Below are 20,752 nucleotides of genomic sequence, written 5' to 3'. Positions count from 1 at the left end.
AACAAACAATGTAAAAAAAGATCAAATAATATAAATAGAAAAATGACTGAGGAGAAATAAGAACAGGTAAAAAATAAAAACTACCATAAACTAAATACAAAGTTTAAAAATGTTCAAAAATAGGAAATAATAATTAAAAAGAACAACGAACATTACTACCAGCCAAAAAAGAAAGAAAAAGAATAATTTTTTTAACTTTAATTTTTTTAAATTATTTTCGTACATTGTTATTATTGTAATGTATTTTTGTGTTTTGTTTAAACTATCCTGTATTTTTTGTACATTGTTTATTTTATAATGTAATTTTTCAATGTGTTTTGAATTGTTTGTTGGTTTACTTTTGTTATTGTTGTTGTTGTTTTTTGTTTTGTATTCTTGTGTATTGTTCATTGGCCATTGTACTGAATAGTTCATATAGTTATATGTTTTAGTGCATTGTTTGCATCAATATGTATTTTTTTTAGTTTTAAATTGGTTGGACATTTTTTTAAATGTATATATTTTTAAAGCTGTATATATAACTATATATGTGTTTACATATGTGTGTTTATATACACGCGCATGTGTATTTATATGCAAGTGTGTCTGCATGTGGGTAAGTATGTGTATATATCTTTATATTTACGATTGTGTATGCATGTAAAAATATTAAACTTTCTCATTTTTTTAATGCTTTTTTGTTTTTCTTTATTTTATCTTTAATTTTTATCATATTTTTGTTATGTTTTTTGTTATAGTATTATTTCTTTTTATTTTAAATATTTATTGTAAACACAATTATTATTATTTTGAACTTTACTATCATTATTTCTACTTTATTATTTACAATTTAAATAACTGTTTAATGTCCTTGTTAGTTGTTACATTTTATCAGTCAACTGTTTGCAACTAACTTATATGTATACTTAGCTATTGTGTTTATAAAAACAAATTACTTATTATTATTGTTATCATAATTGCTATTATAATTGTTATTGTCGCTGTTTTTTTTATTATTATTGTGGTTCTTATTCTTATTACTACAAATATTATTTTTGTAATTATCATTACTACTCCTATAATTATTACTAATTATATATATAAAAATCTATATTTTTCGTGTTTACTAAAGACTAGTGGAATTATTATTTGTAAATACCCATGAAATTATTTTTCAGAATATATATGATTGATTGGTTGATTGATTAACAAAGAATAACACAAGTTCCTTCACCCTATTTATTTTTATCAATTATTTTAATAAATCAACCGAAACAGGTTAATAAAAAAAGTAAACTGCATGAACAAACTTACTCGAATACTTAAAAGTTACTTTTATTAACAAAAACTCATGAAAAAGATAAATATTCATAATTTAATGTAAAACAATAAATAAATTTATAAAAACCAAAGTTATTTATCTAATATACTAAACCTACCTTGGAGTTGCCGTTTAAGTAACAAATTAGCTTGGTCTATTGCCATCACTTTTCTTTAGTACCAAATTAGAACACAATACTAAAGAAAGAGAATAATCAAAGACTTTTTTTCTTTTTATCCACAAACATATTTCATATGTATAACGTAAGCACTCCGTGAATCCGTTTATTTTTTATTTTGGTACCATTTTAATGTTAAGGCATGCGCACTAACATAACATTTGTTATGACATCATTGGATCGATTAAAAAAGAAGTTCTTTAAAACATTTTTGACCATTTTTTAAAACATTTTATTTTACACTGTCGGTTCCTCTATCATATTGTGTCATAATCCAATACCCCTTCCGCTTATTCATATGAAGTAAATAAAATAAAACAAAGTTGTTTTGTAAATGATTCCATTTTATGTCTACCTACCAGAAGCTTCTAGAATGATAACTAGAATGAGAATATTTATAAAAAACCTTTTAATATATATATATATATATATATATATATTTATATATATATATATATATATATATATATATATATATATATATATATATATATATATATATATATATATATATATATATATATATATATATATATACTAGCTGTTATGACCCGTAAAATACTGATTTAGGGGAGTTTATTTCGCATCTACCTTTATTTCAATACTTATTCAGCTATTTATCTATCCTCTATTTCTTTACTTTAATGTTTATTAAACAAATGGCAGAAAAACAATTTATTTAAACATTGCTCTTAGAGCAAAAAAAAGTATACACATACTTTATTTGCAAGCATAGAACTCATTAGATCTCTATTCCCGTTTATTTATTTTGAAAAACAAAAGTCTGAATTGAATGAAAACATCTATCTACTTTAAAAAAGAAAATCGTTTTTTTACTTTCCTAAATGCGCAAATTAACCTTATTGATTGCGTAAACACTTAGGGTTCGTCCATAAATAATAATACATAATAAATAATACATGCAAAAATATTTTTTTATAATAAAATTTTCATACGAACTTACGAGCTAACGTGGCTAAGCGGACTCCGCTTCAAACTTGTAATCCTTGGGTTCCAGGTTCGCTTCTCAGTATCAGAATGATTTGTTTTCTAAATTAGTGCACAAAGGTTGTTTTCTTGTTGCTGCACACTTTTGTGCCCCAACTAAATAAAGTTCTACACTTGGGTCCATTTAAAGTCAAAGCGCAGAATGTGCACTGCACATAGACTGTTACAGCCGTAACAGTCCGTTAACAGGATGTAACTACTCCGTTAACGGAGTGTACACATCGACTATGTAAGATTTTGCTGTAGTTGATTTTATAATTAACATGTAGATACATCGATAGAGGGTTTTGGTTTGAACAGGTACTCTTTTAATTAAAAGAAAGTCTTTTCTAGATTTGAAACTAAAAAAAATAAATGTTGCGTCACAAAATCGCTTACCCCCTCCTCCCTAAAGCGTGGCATAATTTATAAACGACTCCTCAACAGAGGGATCGTCCATAAATTACGCAATTGTTTTGTAACTAGTGAACTTTATCGTTGCGTAATTTATGGACGGTCCCAGATGGGAGTTGTGTGCCATTTCTCTCAGCGTTTTTCGAAATTCAGAGCTTACAAAATAAAATTTCAACCATTTATTTACAAAACAAAAGAGGCAAGGAAAACGGGTCACGAGATCTAGGTATGCCAAATCCTCTCCTTATTACAAAACATTTTCAACTTTTTCAATCTGGACGTATATATTTATAGCAAAAAGTAAATATAGCAAAAAAGACTTTTAATAAGTTATAAAAATAAAGCTTTAAAGTTAGTGCTAGTTCCGGGCTATTTTTTTTTGTCTCCACAGCAACACCTTCTGGAGCAGCACAAGGTTTTTTTTTTCAGACCTTCAGCAGCCTATTAGGATTAATTCCGCAGCTTATTAGGACTAGTTACCTGATAATATTAATAACATCTTGAAATTGTGCAACAAATTTCTCCCAGTGTTTCGATGTTTTTAAAAATTTTAAGCTTTTTTAAAAACTCTCTTCCTTTCTTTTGTTACAATGTGTAATATCTTTACATATGTTATGTAAAGTTATTATACATTGTTATGTAGCCACACGATATTTAAAATCGATATTAAAAATACGCTGCAAGGTTAGTCTTGATGTATAATCTAAAATATAAATTTAAAACTTATCTCTTTTCGTTTTTCAAAGAGTTTCTTTTAAAATGGCAAAAAAAAAAGATACGGCACAAGATAAACAGAAAAATTAATTTTAACACTTAAAAGTTATGTCGTATTTTTCTATTTCATAAGGTGGCCTTTATCTGTGCAGCAAAGTAATATCTAGTAAACAAGTATGCCAAACTATAAATATCTAGCTTAAATATAGTAAGTTCAAACGTAACAATATACTTATCTAGTTTCAGTTTTTCTAAAAATGAAAATAAAAAGGCTATTAAGTAAGTTTTTCTTTGCGAAGGCTTTGATGAAAATCCTTTTGCCACTTTCTGTATGTCTGCATCATCTATTAGCTTAGCCATGTCTTGATCCACAATATAATGTGCATAATATGCACATGGTTAAAGTGCAGTGGTTAAAGTGGTTATATGCACTGCATATAACCACTTTAACCACTGCGGCTGTGGCGCAGTGGTTAGAGCGCTTGCTTTAAAATCAGGAGATCCAGGTTTGAAACGAGTTCTGGACAAATTTTCGTTCCACGGTAAGGAAGAAGGCTTGAACTTCCCGGTTGAATGCACTTCCCGGTTAAATGCACTTCCGCGGAAGCTCTGATACAAGACCGTTAGGAGCTCTAACCACTGCACCACAGCCGCAGTGGTTAGAGTGGTTATATGCACATTATTTGGTGGATCAAGACATGGCTAAACTAAAAGATGATGCAGACATACAGAAAGTGGCAAAAGGATTTTCATCAAAGCCTTCGCAAAGCAAAAACTTACTTAATAGCCTTTTTATTTTCATTTTTAGAACACTACATGCGAAATTTTGTCATCCCTGCCAAAAATATTTGTAAATATTTATAAATTTGCAAAACAACTTAAATTTTCTAAAAACATCATTAAAAAACTTAATCAGAGACAATTTTATAAACTTTAATCCAAATAAAAAATAAAATTAACCTCAAAATCAAAATCAATGAAATAAAACTTCAAAAATTACAATACAAGTATAATTTATAAATACCGCAAAAAACGAGGAAAAAGCAGAAATATACTGTTAATAAATATTAGGTTTATTTATACATATTAATTAAACCACTTTACTTTCAATATAGGAAATCATGTACTATCATATTTAAATGTATTCTAACACAACGTTTACTTAACATTAGCTATTTTCTTGGAATCTTTTTATTTATATGTTATTAATAACAACGTCATGTTCTCAGTTTATTCTCAGTTCAGATATCTGAACTAAGAATAAACTGAGGACATGACGTTGTTTATAAATATGACACTATTGTAAATGAGATATGATATAAGTATATCACAAGAAACGTATAGCTGTTTCTCGATCACAAGACCATGCTATCCTAAAATGGTCTTTTGCGTTTCTCAAATAATGATGCTTTGTTATTTTTCGTATTATACAAATTTTGTGGATTTTAATATATTATTATAAAATCATAATAATTAATATATATATCATAATTAATATATTATACACTTCGTAAATAATTTTATTTCTTATTTATCACAAATTCGTTTTGGTTAAAGAACAAAAAACAAATGTTAAAAAGTAACAGTAAAATTGAATGTGGAATTAAGATCTTACACAAACATATAAAGTTACTGGGTTTACCCTTTATTTTCACGCTATTTAACGCGTGTAAATAGCGTGAAAGTTTTAACTATTTGAAATCCAAAGTTAGTCAAGTAGAATTGCGCAAAGTAGCAACTTTGAGTAATTCTGAATTTATTTCAATAAGTTACCATATATATATATATATATATATATATATATATATATATATATATATATATATATATATATATATATATATATATATATATATATATATATATATATATATATATTTATATATATATATATATATATATATATATATATATATAAATATATATATATATATATATATATATATATATATATATATATATATATATATATATATATATATATATATATATATATATATATATATATATATATATATATATATTAGGAAATGTTAATTAGGAGATTTATATTCCTTATTTTTTTGCTGAGTCAGCTTTTCTATTTTTAATTAAGAAGTTTTTGTTAAACTTTTTTTTTTAGATAAGTAATTCATACAAAGTAAAGTATCAGAAAATAAAAGTAATGTCCAGATACCAATTACAATTATGATTATAACTAAACGTGATAGTGTCCTTAAATTTTTTACATCGTCCTACTCGCATCTTTCATATTCATAGAGAAGTTATTCTTTCATATTCATAAAGAAAAAATTAATTAATAATTTAGATCTTAGAAAAATGTTTAATAGCTCATATTGTTAAAAATGCAAACATATAGTCTTAAGCAACAAACATATAGTCTTAAGCAACAAACATATAGTCTTAAGCAACAAATATATAAGCAATATATATTTTTATATAATCTAAATATAAATAATATAAAGCAATATATATCTTTAAATATATAAGCAATATATATTTATCAGCAAATATAGTCTTAAGGAACAAAACTACATAGCCTTAAGCAACAAACTACATAGTTTTAAGCAACGAACTACAGAGGTTTTGTAAAATTCAAGAAAAGATATCAAGGTGAAAGTGAACACCAAAATGCTTATAATTTTGATAAAGTGTTGTAAATTTTTATCACAGTTGTTAGAATGCAAAACAATTCTAAAAATCTTTTAAATCAATTTTAAAGCAAACGTTTGAAAAAAAATTTATATATTTTGGTTTCGCTCTTTTTTTTCGCTTGTGAAAACTATCCAAACCGTAACGTGACGTTTTTTAAGAAATAATATTTTTTAAAAACGTTGCAAAAAACTTCTCTTTTTTTTTCTTTGTTTTTTATTTTAATTTTTATTTTTTTGCAACATTTTTCTTATTTATTTAATTATTGATTATTTAAAAAGTTATTTCGTATTTTAAAAAAAAATATTAAAGTGTTTATCCTTAGCTTATGAAACATTGTTGTGACTTACTAAGTAAAAGGAACTTACAAAGTATTTTTTAAAACAGACACTAAAGTTACTGATTACCTTTTTTTGTGATCTGCAGTAAAAGCTTAAGCAGAAAAGAGTTCTTCTTTTTTTATTTAGAGATTTGAGATGAAGCGTTTAATTTTTAGAAAACGGCAAAAAAAAATTTTTAAACATCCTCAAGATTTAAACAAATGGTACGCAAATTGAGTTCTTTTTGCGTAAATGCCTTTATTTTATTATTCTAGAGAATGTTACGTATATTGAAAATGATATTACAAAAAAAAATCATCATAATCCCCTAAATCGAAACGTTTTATGAGACAAAAAATCATATTCAAAGCTGATGGTAGATTTTGCATTTTTAGTTATTGCCATAAGTTATTTATATGGTCACGGTGCCGAAATAATATGATTTTCAATGATAATGATAATGAAAAATATAGATGCTTTTTAAAAAATAAAGTTGATTAAAGCGAGAGAAAAAATTTGGAATTCCTGCGCCAATTTGTGATGGCTTTATGATTTTTAAAATATTATTATAGTTTTTTTTTTTCAAACTTAAGCTAGATGAAAATTTACCAATAAAATAAAATAATTTCATATTTAGGCATTTAAAAGTTCAGTGAGCTGTGTCAAAATAACGATTTTGAGATTTTGAAAAAATTGAAGTTTTTGATGTTTATGCAACTTCTTTACATTTGCATCTGTAAATCCAGTATTGCAAAACCTTCTAAAAAATAAATTATCTTTCTTTTATTTGTTTTACTATCCAACTGTTTAGACTTCAACCTTATAGACCAATAAACTTGTTCTGAATGTCATTGCTCAAAGTAGTGGTCATTAGTTTCTTTACCTTTAGTTCTTTGCAAAAACCTGTCGAGAATGGTATTGAACTTAACCAGTAAACTCAAGTACGTTGAAAAAGTTTCCATTGTTTTTGCAATTAATTATCTTCTCTAAATCACAAAATGCACACAAAAAATATCATTCATCTTTTGGAACACAGCTCTCAAAGTTTCCGCTCTTTTTGAAGCATTATTTTGTTGTTCGTATAAATAATATAATGCCTTTGTAATATAAAATACATAATGTTGTAATATAAAATACATAATGTACAAACTGTTGAATCATTAAACAAATCTATAGGTTTTAATCCTAGTCAATAAAATGTCAAAATATATAAGAAATTACCAATTACCTTTGACGGTACGTTTAATATAGAAAATTTAGATAGAAAATTTTGGTGTTAATATTAAAATCTATGAAAAACTACTGGCTTCTTTTTATGAATTTTAAAATTTAAGTTTAATTTTTTTTTGAGAAAGCACAAAGTGGAGGTTATTTATACCTAATATGTCATATTGTGTAAAACTCAATTGCAAAGTATAAAAGCAAATTTATCTTAAGAGAAAATTTAGAGGGAATTTCCAATCAATTACAAAATCTAGTAACAAACAGTAGTGGTAAAACGTGGAAGAAAATCAACTAAGTTCTGTATTTTTGTTGCATGTCTTGTGATTATCTCTATCGACTAAGTAATAATGGGATTTTTTATACCAAATGGCATCTCTATCGCGGTGGCCTCACCGCAAATTCTCTTGATGACCATGGGTAAAGACGGCACTGTCATATATTTTGTTTAATCTTTTAAATCGTTTTTCATAGTTTTGTATAATTATATTTGTCATATGTGTTAATAATTGTAATATAATGTTTTTATATGTGTTAATTAAGGTTATATGTTTTGAAAGTGGTGTGACTTTATCACAACACTTTGAAAACATGGAAATAGCGTTAAGTATCAGTGTTTAGTGTTACTGCTTCAGAGCTAGATAGCGTTGTCTAGCCTTTTTTAAATATTGTGAAAACACACGCCTGTTGATGTTTAGCGTAATGTGTACTCAGTGCCGTGAGTAAGAGGGTAACCCAAAACCTTCCATGAGGGTCCGAAAATCTTAAAAAATTTGCTGCCTTCTCCCCATCCCACCTTCTCAAACTGGTAGATGTGGGCTTGTTGCAGTTCTGTGTGCACTTACAAATATATAATGTTTTCTTGCAAATATCTTCTACTATGTGCTATTATTGTGTGTTATCGCTGTAACGTTATTGTTCATGCGATAGTCATAAAAAAATGATCAAAAAATGATTTAAAAAAACTTTTTTTTAATAAAATAGCATCCTGTATATCACTACTTCCATTTCAAAAAAATAAATTACCTAACATATCTTTTTAGTTAGTTTTGATAACTTTTTAGGCTTTTCATTTTTGAAATTTACCTGGCAACGCTCTTAGCTAATATTTAAAACGTTTAAAAGTAAGACATATGAGTCACTAAGTTTAATTCCTCCGTCGATAAAAAATCTCATCTTTCCAATTTTTAAAGCTTTAATGACAGAAGAGCTATTGGGAAAGATTATGTCAAAACATAAAGTACAAACGCGGCTTCGAATGCAATCAGATGGTCTCACCAAAATCTATATTAGTTGGAATAGAAACAATGAAATGGGTATCTATTCAGCTGTAATACATTTTAACAATGGCAGAAATGGAATCCTTGGTAGCTTAGAAAATTTTGGATTGACTGAAACAGTTTCGCACCGAATTGGACAGAAAGTGGATATTTCACGAGTAAAACTCATGACCAAAAAAGCAAATGACTATATAAAAAATTCATCAGAGCAAAATAGAAAAGTTCAAGTTACATTATAAAAGAAAAAGTATCCATTCTTATGCTACAGTAAACTATGAAAAAATTTATTTTTTGAGATTTTTACTTTTTAAACTTTCTTTTGTCTTTTTCTCAGCTTTGCGTTTCGATCGTTTCTTGAAAATTTAAAATGCGATAACTTGATATTGGATAGATAGTTTTCAAATTTTCAATATATGTTCACAAGATATATGCACTCCATTCAACTTTTAGAATTTTTATGAATCACTCTAAATACTGATTTATAGACCTAAACGTTTTAAAATTTTCTACAAAACTATTGAAAATCTATAAGTTCATATAAAAAAGTTGATAACTTTTTAATACCTTAATTTAGGTAAAATCTTACGGTTAAATAGAGTATCTAAATGCACTCTAAAATATCCGAAAATTTAATTGAAAACAGATGAAGACAAATTGACGTGAAGCATTTTGAAATGTGATCAATTTTGCTGATTATGGATCAACTAAATGTAATTGTTTTATTTTTTTTTTAAATCAACTTCAATAAACACTTAAATATAGTAGATTTCTTTTTATTTCTCAAAATTATCTTTTTTATATGACTACCACCTTAGTATGTTTCGTGTTGATAGACTTGCCATCCTGCTCATATCTATCGTTAAAAATGATCAACTCATTCATGGAGTTGTTTCAATCATTCACTAAAAGCCAAAATGAAACATTTCGCTATAAATAAAATTTGTTTATATATATATATATATTTTTTTTTACTATTAATATTTATTATTAATAAAAAAGAATACAATGCCGAATTAGATAAATAAAATCTTCATGACCGGGGCTAAAGGAAGGCAATACTTATTTGGAGTTATCACTTCGCCTCCGATATCTTAGTTTAATATTCTTAATTTGATAATTATATCTTAACTTGATTTTTTTTATCTTTAATGATGTTCATGTTTTTGTGCTTTGAAATATTTTATAATTGCCTTTTTAATAAATAACATTTAGAAACCATTGCGAAAAGCCAACAATAGGCTCATTAATAAACGCCAACAAAGACTTTGTTAATTTGTAAATTTTTGTTAATTTTTTAAAGACAAGTATTTAATTGCAAATAAATTGGTTATTTTGCAATAATCAGAAAAGTCGGAATTTTAAAAAAATTTATAAAATTTTTGATGTTGCTGCAGCCCCAGGTCCTTAGGAAGAAAAATATGCCCTCCATTTGGTTAATCTGAAAGAAAAAAAAGGTTACAACCCATAACCTTTTTTTTTCTTTTAGAGAACCAATAACTTTTTTTTTTGTATGTTTTAAAATCAGTTTCTTGGGGATTTGGGTGGTGTTGTAAATAAATTAATAGAAACATAGTACACTATTTATATATACAGAAGATATCGACTATGTTGATCATCTTTAAAAATAGTCTCGTTCCCGCCGGCATTTTTAAATGATCATCACATTTACAGCCCAAGGCCTAAAAATGTCTTAATTCGGCCTTCCTCAAAGCTATGATATAGTATACTTACTAAAACCTATTGAAAATGATAGACTAAAGAATAAGTATATAACCGGATAAGTTTAAATATCTAAAAAACAGGGAAATTGAGCTTTGAGTTGAACTTTAAAAGTCATAGACAATTGTTCTGCTTCAAACTGACATGACCTATGTCAGTTGTATATTATTCAAATAATGTAAGATTTTAATTTAAGATTATAAATGGCAAATTTTTTTATAACTTCTCTATACTTGTATTGTAGATTTTATTTATGTTTTTATATTTTGCAACTGAATAGCATTTTTTTTTAAAAATTTTAGCCCAATTTTTCTAAATTTGAGTTTTCGTAATAATAAATTAAAAACAGCTCGAGGAACGAGGAAAAGTCACTGATCTCTATAATAACCTCTATAATCTCTATAATAACCTCTATGATCTCTATAATAATCTATATTGTTATTATTGAGGTCAGTGGGAAAAGGCAAGAAAATCGAACATAAAGTTTGTAGACACCCCGGAGACCATAACCCGGTACAATATAACTCCGATTAGCATCCGAATCCCAGTTGTATAAAAGCCCAAGTATTTATGTACTAAGTATTCTGATAAACTAATAATTAGACTTTATTTATTATCTGCAAGAATTAAAATTAATTTTATTTTACCTGATTCCCTCAGAATAAGGTAGTTGTTGGGTTGTTCATGGAAGAAAGCGACGTTGAAAATAAAGAAAATCGTGAAAAAGTAAAAGCTAAAAAAACACATTTTATTTATATTGCATACATTTATAAATATAACAATTTTAAAAACATATACATATGTTCAATTGATGTTAATAATATTTACAAGAACAAAGAGTAACTAAACCAGTTGATGTATTACACTTTTTGCTTATCTTTAAACAATTCTGTTAATAAAACAAAAATTTAATAAGAAACCCTTTATTTACAGCTTAAGATTTTGGGATTTTACAATTTAAGCTTTTAGGTTTTAGGCTTTACTAACAGGGGTGAGACATTTGCATAGGTTATCGCTTAGGGTATGAAGCGATTTTTACATTTAGATCAAGTTTTTTTTTAACTGTTCCTTTATGCTCAAAAGTTTTTATTTGATTAATTTTTTTTTCCTCCACAAACATCAATACTATAAAAATCTCTCCTTTTTTCCTATCAACCGCTTTTTTGCTCTTAGATTACTTATTTTATATGCTTGTAACTTTTAACTTTAATAGTGTTTTTTAGTTTATTTGTATTTTAAAAAAATTTAATAGTTTTGATTTCTATTTAGATTCTCTCCTGTGTAGATTTTTATGACATATGGAGAAGATGTTCATGTAAGTTTTTTAATGTAATGTTATTTGTTAACCTATTTTTCATATATTGTAATATAAGGTGTTATTTACCTTATTACTATATTATAACTTATTTTCTTATTATCTTTTAATTTTAAATGTTTGTGGAGTAAAATTTATTAGGAAATTTTCCATCTTGGAACTTTTTTCATCTAGTCTAGAGTTCCTTGCTACCATTTTACATTTTATTCCAGGTTCAAAAAAAATAGGTTTCACGTCTATTAACATCTTTACATTTGCAGTCAGCACATTTTTTCAGCAGAATTTTGAAGATAAATATACCTTTTTTATGTTACTTGTTCCATACCTTTTATAAATTTTGATTCTAGAGTTATCTCTTGCAACCAGACAAGCTCAATTGCATTTTTAAATGTATCAATTGTTGTTGTTTTTGCAAGGACAACTCTTTTATTATGCTCCACAGATTTTCAATGCAATTTAAATCTGGTGAATTTGGAGGCCATGCAAATGTTTTAATAGTATTGCTTTCCAGCCATGCCATAATTGTTATAGCAGAATGGCATAGTTCACCATATTGCATAAAGGTTTTTGCATGATGAATGTTGATAAATAGCAATAGACGATCTTCTAATACTTTTACATCTGACAGCATACATCCTCTCTCACTTTTTAGGAAAGCATTGGCCAGTTTGTCATGCAGCATACATATACCCCCATATCATTATTGATAAAGGATACTTAACAGTTGGTCTTGTGTAGATTGGGATGCAAGGATTCAAATGATAAGGTTGTGTAACATATTATTCTGCATGTACAGTTAGCTGAAAGGTACTCTCATCACTCCAGATCACAATAAAAGATTGCTGTGGTGTCTCATTTGAATGTGATTTAAGGTCATTACTGTTTTTTTAAGGGTTTAACAACTGAAGAATCAAGATTATTGTTTAATGCAAGACTTATAATTGACTTAGAAACATTTTGCTGTTAGGAATATTTTGTAATGCAAGGTAATGTAAATGCTAGTCTTAAGTCCGAAAAATGTTTACCTTTTTGAGATATAACTATTTTTCTAAAAAGCAAAAAATGTACATTGAGAATTCAGTGAAAAATCTTTTTTTTTTTTTAAATTCCTTGTTATAATTTTATTCTAATTTATATATATATATATATATATATATATATATATATATATATATATATATATATATATATATATATATATATATATATATATATATGAAGACCTCAGTGGAAAAACCGGCGTTGTCACATTTAAAAAGTATTGAGAAAGTATTTATTGATCATTAATAAAAGTCTTTATTTAAAGCAAATGAAACTAAGCAATTTAAAAAAATTTATATTATAATTATTTATTTAAAATATATTCAAAAACAAAACATTTTGTAATTTTTTATACAAAATTTTTTTTTTCTTTGCTTTAAATAAAGACATTTATTAATGATCAACAAATACTTTCTCAATACTTTTTAAATGTGACAACGTCGGTTTTTCCACTGAGGTCTTCATATATATATATAAATATATATATATATATATATATATATATATATATATATATATATATATATATATATATATATATATATATATATATATACATAAAAACCAACTTAAAAGTTGTAAACTTTCTTGATGTCACGTTTAATCTGACAGAAAAAACTTTCCAGCCATTCACAAAACCAGGTGACCACTTACATAAATATAAATTCTAACCACTCTCCTAGTGTTATTAAATTCATACTAACCATGATGTTCAACTGTATTAGCATTTTATTTAGCAAGGAAGTTAGAGTAACACCATTTTATTACAGGTCATTAGCAGCTAGTGGGTATAATGAAAAGATTACTTTCCAAAAAAACTTTGCCTCAACAAAACCAAAATCAAGATCACGAAACATTATTTTGGTTTAATTCCCTGTATTCATACAATTTAAGCAATTTAAGAGTCAACAAGAAGTTTTTAAAATCTAATTGAAAAACATTTTCTAAAAACACGTAAGTTTCACTAAATTTTTAATAAGTGTTAAAAGCATAATAAAAAATAAAATAAAAAAAAACATAAAAAAACATTAAGAAAAAAAAATATAAATTTTTTTTGTAAAAATGCATGTTTTTAGTTTGAAAATGTCGTTTTCTAGCCATGAAATCTAAAATAAGTTTTTATAAAATGATGATTATTTTTTGAAGTTTTTTATAATTTCACTTCTTTTGAGACCCAACACAATATACTTTTGAAGAACTATTTTTTTGATAATTATAGGGACCCGTCTAATGTTTAAGGGTCTTAAGCTACCCCTAAAAAAAAATTTTTTTTGAAAATTTTTTAATGCTAGTATTATTTTATTATATAGAACAAATTTTTAGTGGTTGAGCAGACATTTAAAAAAAAAGTTGTTTTAAGGACCACCCTAAGGACCATGTCAGCCAGGTCTACATGAATCTTTTAAATTTCCAACTGATGAAGCCGACCGTTAGTTATAAATTTCTTCGTATACAAAAAACTATTGAAATTAGGATAATTAAAGAAGAAAGAAAACAGCTTGTGTATTCACGTAGCAGTTATAAAATGTCACATTTACTGGTTATTTGCTGATTTGAAAACTGAGAATTATAGCAAAGAATGATTCGATCCAGAATTCTGGAAAATAGGTATAGAAAAGTTGTGTAAACACAAAACTTTTCATCAGCATAAAAATGAAATATGCCAATAATTGCTGACTAAATATTGCATTTCAAATGATAAAACTGTAATTTCTGGTTTCATAAATCAAGAGTGTCACTAATTAGTAAAAAATAGAAAAATCTTAAAACAAATGATAGTTAAATAAGGTTTGCCATTTAGAGGACACAGATAACAATAACATTGCAGAATGGGTGGTGGTTAGGGTACAGCTAATAACTCTAGCAATTTGCTTAAGTTGCTATCTCTTCTAGTCAAATATGATCTGACTTTAGACAATAATCTTAGGTATGAAAAAAGCAATTAACTGTGCTTATGTCACAATGTTTAAAATGATTTAATTCTATTGCTTGCTTCTGAAATCTGCTTATGAAGTTCTGAAATTGACTGCACTTGATTTATAAAATGATTTAGTTCTAACGCCTACTTCTAAAATTTCAGCGACAATCAATGATGAAGTTATGTTTACAGTAATGACATGAACATTATGCCAGGTCTCCCTAACTTTTTATACTCTATAAAATCTATTTGACTCTTCCTTTTTCATTTGCTAGTACTAAAAAAAAATTTTAGTAGGCAGAAAACTATCAAAAATTATCAGCAAATAATAATGATAGGCAAACATATTTCCGGATTGGCATAAATTTCAATTAAAAATGAGTTTTCTGAAACTATTGACTTTGAATTGTCAATAATTGTTTTGCTTCAATGAAATCTTGCAGAAATTTTTTTAGTTAATGCTTGCTTCTAGTAATATGTCTACATAATACTAGAAGCAAGTACTTTTTATATTAATCAAACATTGCAATTCTTTTTTTATTAAGGATAATTGTGAAATAACTTTTAAAAAAACTAAATTTTTTTCTTGCTTAGTGTCTTAGATATAGGTAATACTTATGAGAAAAGTCACTTGATAACGTTGATAAAATTTGTTAATCATATATGCAATATTCAGGGGGAAAAAATGTGCCTATTACAGTTGCTCATTCTCTTTGAACCCCCCCCCCCCCTCACACTTACCCATGACACCTAATATCAATCCGCCACTGTATATAACATTTAATAATATAAATATTATATATATATATATATATATATATATATATATATATATATATATATATATATATATATATATATATATATATATATATATATATACACATCATTGGCCTTAAATTAGAGCTCACTTTTTTTTTTTTTACAAAACATTAATTCAAAATAAAATGAATTGAAAACAAAACTTATTTTTTATATTTTTTAATATTATAAGTAAAATCTATATACATTATGGAAATCAAAAAAATAAATTTAAACATAATGGTCTTGATACCAAAAAATGAAAAATAATGAAACTTGTTATATTATTTTGAAAAAAGATTGGACGAAAGTTAAGGTTATATTTCAAATAATATATAAGAACAACAATTTACAAATGGAAAACCATAAAAAAAAACATTCTAATATTTTGTAGAACCTCCTTTCTCATGTAAGCATTGGTTTACTCTCTTTGGCATCGAATTTACAAGATTTTAAGTTATTTCTTTAGGCACATTGTCAAGGAGTTTCCTTATTTCAATTTTTAATTGCTCAACATTTAAAATTTCGATTTTTCCAAGATGATGATCTAACCATGACCATAAATTTTCTATACAATTTAAGTCAGAGCTGTTAGCAGGCCAAGACATTATCGATATTTGGTTGTCAACAAACCATTGTTTGCATATTTGTGCTGTATGGCATGGAGCACCATCTTGTTGATATATGATATTACTGTTACTTTTCTTTAAATATATCAATTGAGAGAAGAAGGCAATTATCTAAAATTTCAATATATCTATCAGCATTAAGTCTACCTTCAAATAATTGATAGCATCCAAGTCCTGCATAATTCATGCAGGTCCAAATGCCTATACTCCCACTACCTTGCTTAGTTTGTTTTAATGTACAATTCGAATCAAATCTCTCTTTAGGTGATCGCCTTAGCATATCTACTTCAACATTCATTTCGTCAGAGAATATAACATTTTGCCACTTGCAATCAGGCCAATTTTTATGTTGATTGCACCATGCAATCCATGCTTTTTGCTGTTTCTTTGAAAGTTTCGGCTTCTTGCATGCAGATCACCACATATAATTATTTCTATGAACAATTCTAACAGTTCTTGAACTCACTTTTATTCCAGATGTATTTTTTAATTTATGGCAGAGAGCGCTTGACGATAAGTTTCTGTCATGTTTCATTAAACGAATTAAACGTTCATCTCTTTGTGTTGTTACAGCTGGCCAACCAGATCGTCGCCGATCCTTAATGTCACCTGTTTCAGTAAAACGTTTTAAAATATGTGCAACAATTGAATATGCAATATTTAATTGTTGCACATATTTTAATATGCAATATTTAACTTTTGACCAACATAAAAAAATAAAAATTTTATAGTAGTTGTTATCAAATTATTTATAATTAGGAGTACAAAATAAATTTTAAGGAAACCACATGTCAATTAACCAGTAAACATGATACTTATTATTTAATACTAATAAAATATTGAAAAAATATAATAGTTTTTAAAATAATTTCAATCAAACAGGATTTAAGAAAAAAAAAAATAGTGAACTCTAATTTATGGCCAATGATGTATATATACACTATTATTGATGTTGTTTTTTATTTAAAAAGAATTTAAATATTTATTGCTCTATTATTGTAATATTGAGTGCTGTTTTATGTTCAAGAGTTTTTGTATTATTTTAATATGATATAATACGTAAACAATCAATATATATACATACATATATATATATATATATATATATATATATATATATATATATATATATATATATATATATATATATATATATATATATATATATATATATATATATATATATATATATACATATATATATATATATATATATATATATATATATATATATATATATATATATATATATATATATATATATATATATATATATATATATACACACATATACATATATATATATATCGTAAATCATTTTTAATATTCAATAAAATAATTCATCAAGCTATATCATCTCAGTTTCATCGTTACTATCAATATGGCGAGTTTTCCCCTTGTATTAGAGAAAAGAAAAATTTTAAATCATGTCTTTGGTATAAAGTAAGCAAAACTCCTGAATTAAAGGTATGTTTTTTTCTAGAAGGAATTTTTTAAATTAATTGTCAAAAACTAGTTTTTGATTAAATATCTTATATTTAATTTTTCTTGCTTCACTATAAGTATTTACAATTTATATTACATTATATTTAAAGCTTTTATTATATTTATACGTCCTTTATTATATTAATACACTTTCAAAAATAAAGTCACGATTTTTTAGTTATTACTTAAATTATTTACAAGCTTTTATAAAAAATTTTAGTTTGAGCATATGTATAACAAAAATAAATTAAAATTTTTTTGGAAGTATATCATATTGATATTTTCTTGTCCATCCAAAACTAAATATTTTGTTTTTGGATGGACAAAACAAAAATACAATTTTTTAACATAGACTGTTAAAAAATTGTATTTTTTAACAGTCCTGATAAAAAATACAAATTTTACGCCTTGCAAAAAATGATCTAGCAGTAGGTAAAAGCTTATTTTCCAAGTAATTGTAATTACTTGGAAAATAAGCTTTTACTTACTTTTTTAATCTGTATAATTTTAATTATACTGATTAAAGCTATTTGAAATCTTATCCTCTTATGAGAAATTCGCCATATACGAATCAAGCCGCCAGCACTTGTACTTCCCTTCTCTAATCTTTTAATGATAATTCTTGATTTATGATTAACTACATCAAATTTGATTCATTGTTAAAAATAACCTTAGACCAATCTTCTACTGACCAGTAAAGTCTTTCAATACACCACCAATATCTTTTAATTCTATTTGTCACCCTCGAACGCAACTTTCTGGCAGCAACATAACCATCAATGTCTTTTTTTTAAGACACCTAGCTGTGCTAACACTGATGTAACCAGTCTTATTACTAAACTCAGCTGACAGTTCTTTGTAGCTAATAAGTGCTTTATATCATTAAAAAGCTAATTGATTAATAAACTCAGAAATTAAAAAAGTTGTTTTAACGACTTTTCATTTAAAAAATTAAGAAATAATTATATAACCGTCAAAAAAAAATCAAAGTGACATAATTTTGAGAGCCACTGTATAATGTTGTAATTTGTATGATTTTCATAGTTTATTAATTAAAATTTAATTTAATTTTTAAACATTCAAATATAATATATAATATAAAAAAACAGTAGAGCTTATTATTATTATTTAGAAATATATATAGTAAATAATATTTTTTTAATATTTTATCAAGGCGGAACTTATTGCTGAAACAAAAGAAATAGACGATTTCCTCAATTTTGTTCATAAACCATCGTCTTCTGTGTGGGAATTTCGAGAAAACCCTGCGGCTGATTGGCTTAAAAAAGAATAGCTTCATTAAACCACATCTAGATTTTTATGAATTTGATTATTATTACTATGATGTAACTTGTTTTTTATATTTTTGTCCACTAATTTTTATTTTTTTTTTATTTACAATATTTCTGCACATATTTTTATTTACGATATTTTTTATTTATTACAAGAAAATAAAAATAATGAACTCTTATAAATAATCGCTTAATAAAACTTACTGATCTTTGTAATAACAGGTTATTCGTTTTAGCTAAAAGTTTTGTAAACAGTTATTTATGTTTTAACGCCAAATTTAAGATCTTACTGAAGCCAGCATAATTATAAGAGAAGTTTAAAAATATCCGACCTAGTAAAGATACAAGTCATTTTTTCTGAATTTTTTTTTTTTGTTTTTTAAATAAGTCTCCTAGTAACTCAACACACTTCTCCGAGTGGTGCTCCTATTTCTGTAACCCGTCCAAATAGTACTCAGAGATTTTTCTATGCAAATTAATTGTTAACAAAGGTGGTTGCCTCCTCATTTGATGAAAATATCTCTCCTCCGAGTGCAATTTTTAGATAAGAAATAAAAATGATTCGATTGAGGAGTTAAACGGTGCGTTGTTTTAGTGAAACAAGCACGGTTGTTTATGAGCGCTATGTTTAGGCACGCATGCGTTAAATATTTCGAAAAATTTTGAGCTATTAAAATGGCTGCGGATCTTAACTACATAGACATTACGTTTAACTACATAGTGTATTTTATATAACAACCGTTACTTTGTTAATATTTTCTTCTAAATTTAATGTTGTATCTTTATTTTTGACGTATATCAGCATAATAATAAATCTAATTTCGTAATAACATTATTAAAGTAGGATTAAAATGGTTTTAGCGAGCTTAAACTTCATTTATAGTTTACTCAATTTTAGTGCAAAACACAGATTTGTTTATTTACTCAAAATAACTTTCTAAAATTCAATAATTTTTTTTTTAAACTTCAATAAGAATTCAATATTTTTAAACTTCAATAAGAATTCAATTTTTTTTTTTTAAACTTCAGATAAAGATGTTCCCTATTACTAATATTTTTTTGGTAGATGCTTCAGGATTTTTTCGATATAAAAGTATACCTTTACTGTTCACAGTTTGTAGATTTTTGACCTAACCCCAACGAAAACACCCGGAAAAATCCTTTTGAGGGATGATAGTATATACCAATAGGAGTTCATAGCAATAAATCTTAAAATCAGGGATTACCGTCCGTGGGACTTTTTTGCGTTTAAAGTTCTAAATTAGAGTGAAAGTTAGTTTTCTTTATTTTCCGAATTCAATAATTAGTTTTACAAAAAACTTTATAAAACAAAAAATGTTCTACATAAAATTCTAAACAACTCTTATCTTATTCATATTTTCACAAAAACGCGTTTTTAAGCTTCAAAATTCGAGACAAAAAATCGGCATTTTGTCTACCATAATGTCACGCTGAAAAAATATCTTTTACAACCATCGTGTCACAC

The 20,752-nt window shown here is 25.8% G+C and overlaps 2 protein-coding genes and 1 long non-coding RNA gene across 4 annotated transcripts in view; 1 reads left to right on the top strand and 2 right to left on the bottom strand.

The window, feature by feature from the left end:
• LOC100211869 (ubiquitin-conjugating enzyme E2 G1) overlaps positions 1 to 1,609 on the bottom strand; it is a 34,807-nt gene extending 33,198 nt beyond the window's left edge. Inside the window, exon 1 of the mRNA XM_065807601.1 lies at positions 1,419 to 1,609. Coding sequence (XP_065663673.1) covers positions 1,419 to 1,464 — 46 coding nt within the window. The 5' untranslated portion in view covers positions 1,465 to 1,609. The remainder of the gene's footprint in view (positions 1 to 1,418) is intronic.
• A 458-nt stretch (positions 1,610 to 2,067) lies between these two features.
• Positions 2,068 to 19,843, bottom strand: LOC136085866 (uncharacterized). The gene is made up of 3 exons (XR_010641232.1): positions 19,471 to 19,843; positions 11,433 to 11,518; positions 2,068 to 2,528 (listed from the first exon to the last, which is right to left on the bottom strand). It is a non-coding gene; the product is annotated as an uncharacterized LOC136085866 (long non-coding RNA).
• On the top strand, positions 10,922 to 19,319 carry LOC101238146 (synaptic plasticity regulator PANTS). Of its 2 annotated transcripts, none has more exons than XM_065807600.1 (4): positions 10,922 to 10,963; positions 12,055 to 12,100; positions 17,838 to 17,956; positions 19,149 to 19,319. In XM_065807600.1, the coding sequence occupies exons 1-4, from the start codon at positions 10,937 to 10,939 to the stop codon at positions 19,266 to 19,268; spliced, it is 312 nt and encodes a 103-aa protein (XP_065663672.1). In that variant the 5' UTR covers positions 10,922 to 10,936; the 3' UTR covers positions 19,269 to 19,319. The 2 variants fall into 2 exon arrangements, with proteins under 2 accessions (XP_065663672.1, XP_065663671.1); XM_065807599.1 differs by lacking the exon at positions 10,922 to 10,963 and adding an exon at positions 11,410 to 11,511.
• Positions 19,844 to 20,752: the final 909 nt, after the last annotated feature.

The sequence above is a fragment of the Hydra vulgaris genome, chromosome 10 (assembly GCF_038396675.1).
Source record: "Hydra vulgaris chromosome 10, alternate assembly HydraT2T_AEP".
Classification (NCBI taxonomy): Eukaryota; Metazoa; Cnidaria; class Hydrozoa; order Anthoathecata; family Hydridae; genus Hydra; species Hydra vulgaris.
Note: the sequence above shows the minus strand (reverse complement) of the source record. Positions and strands in the feature narration are given on the sequence as shown.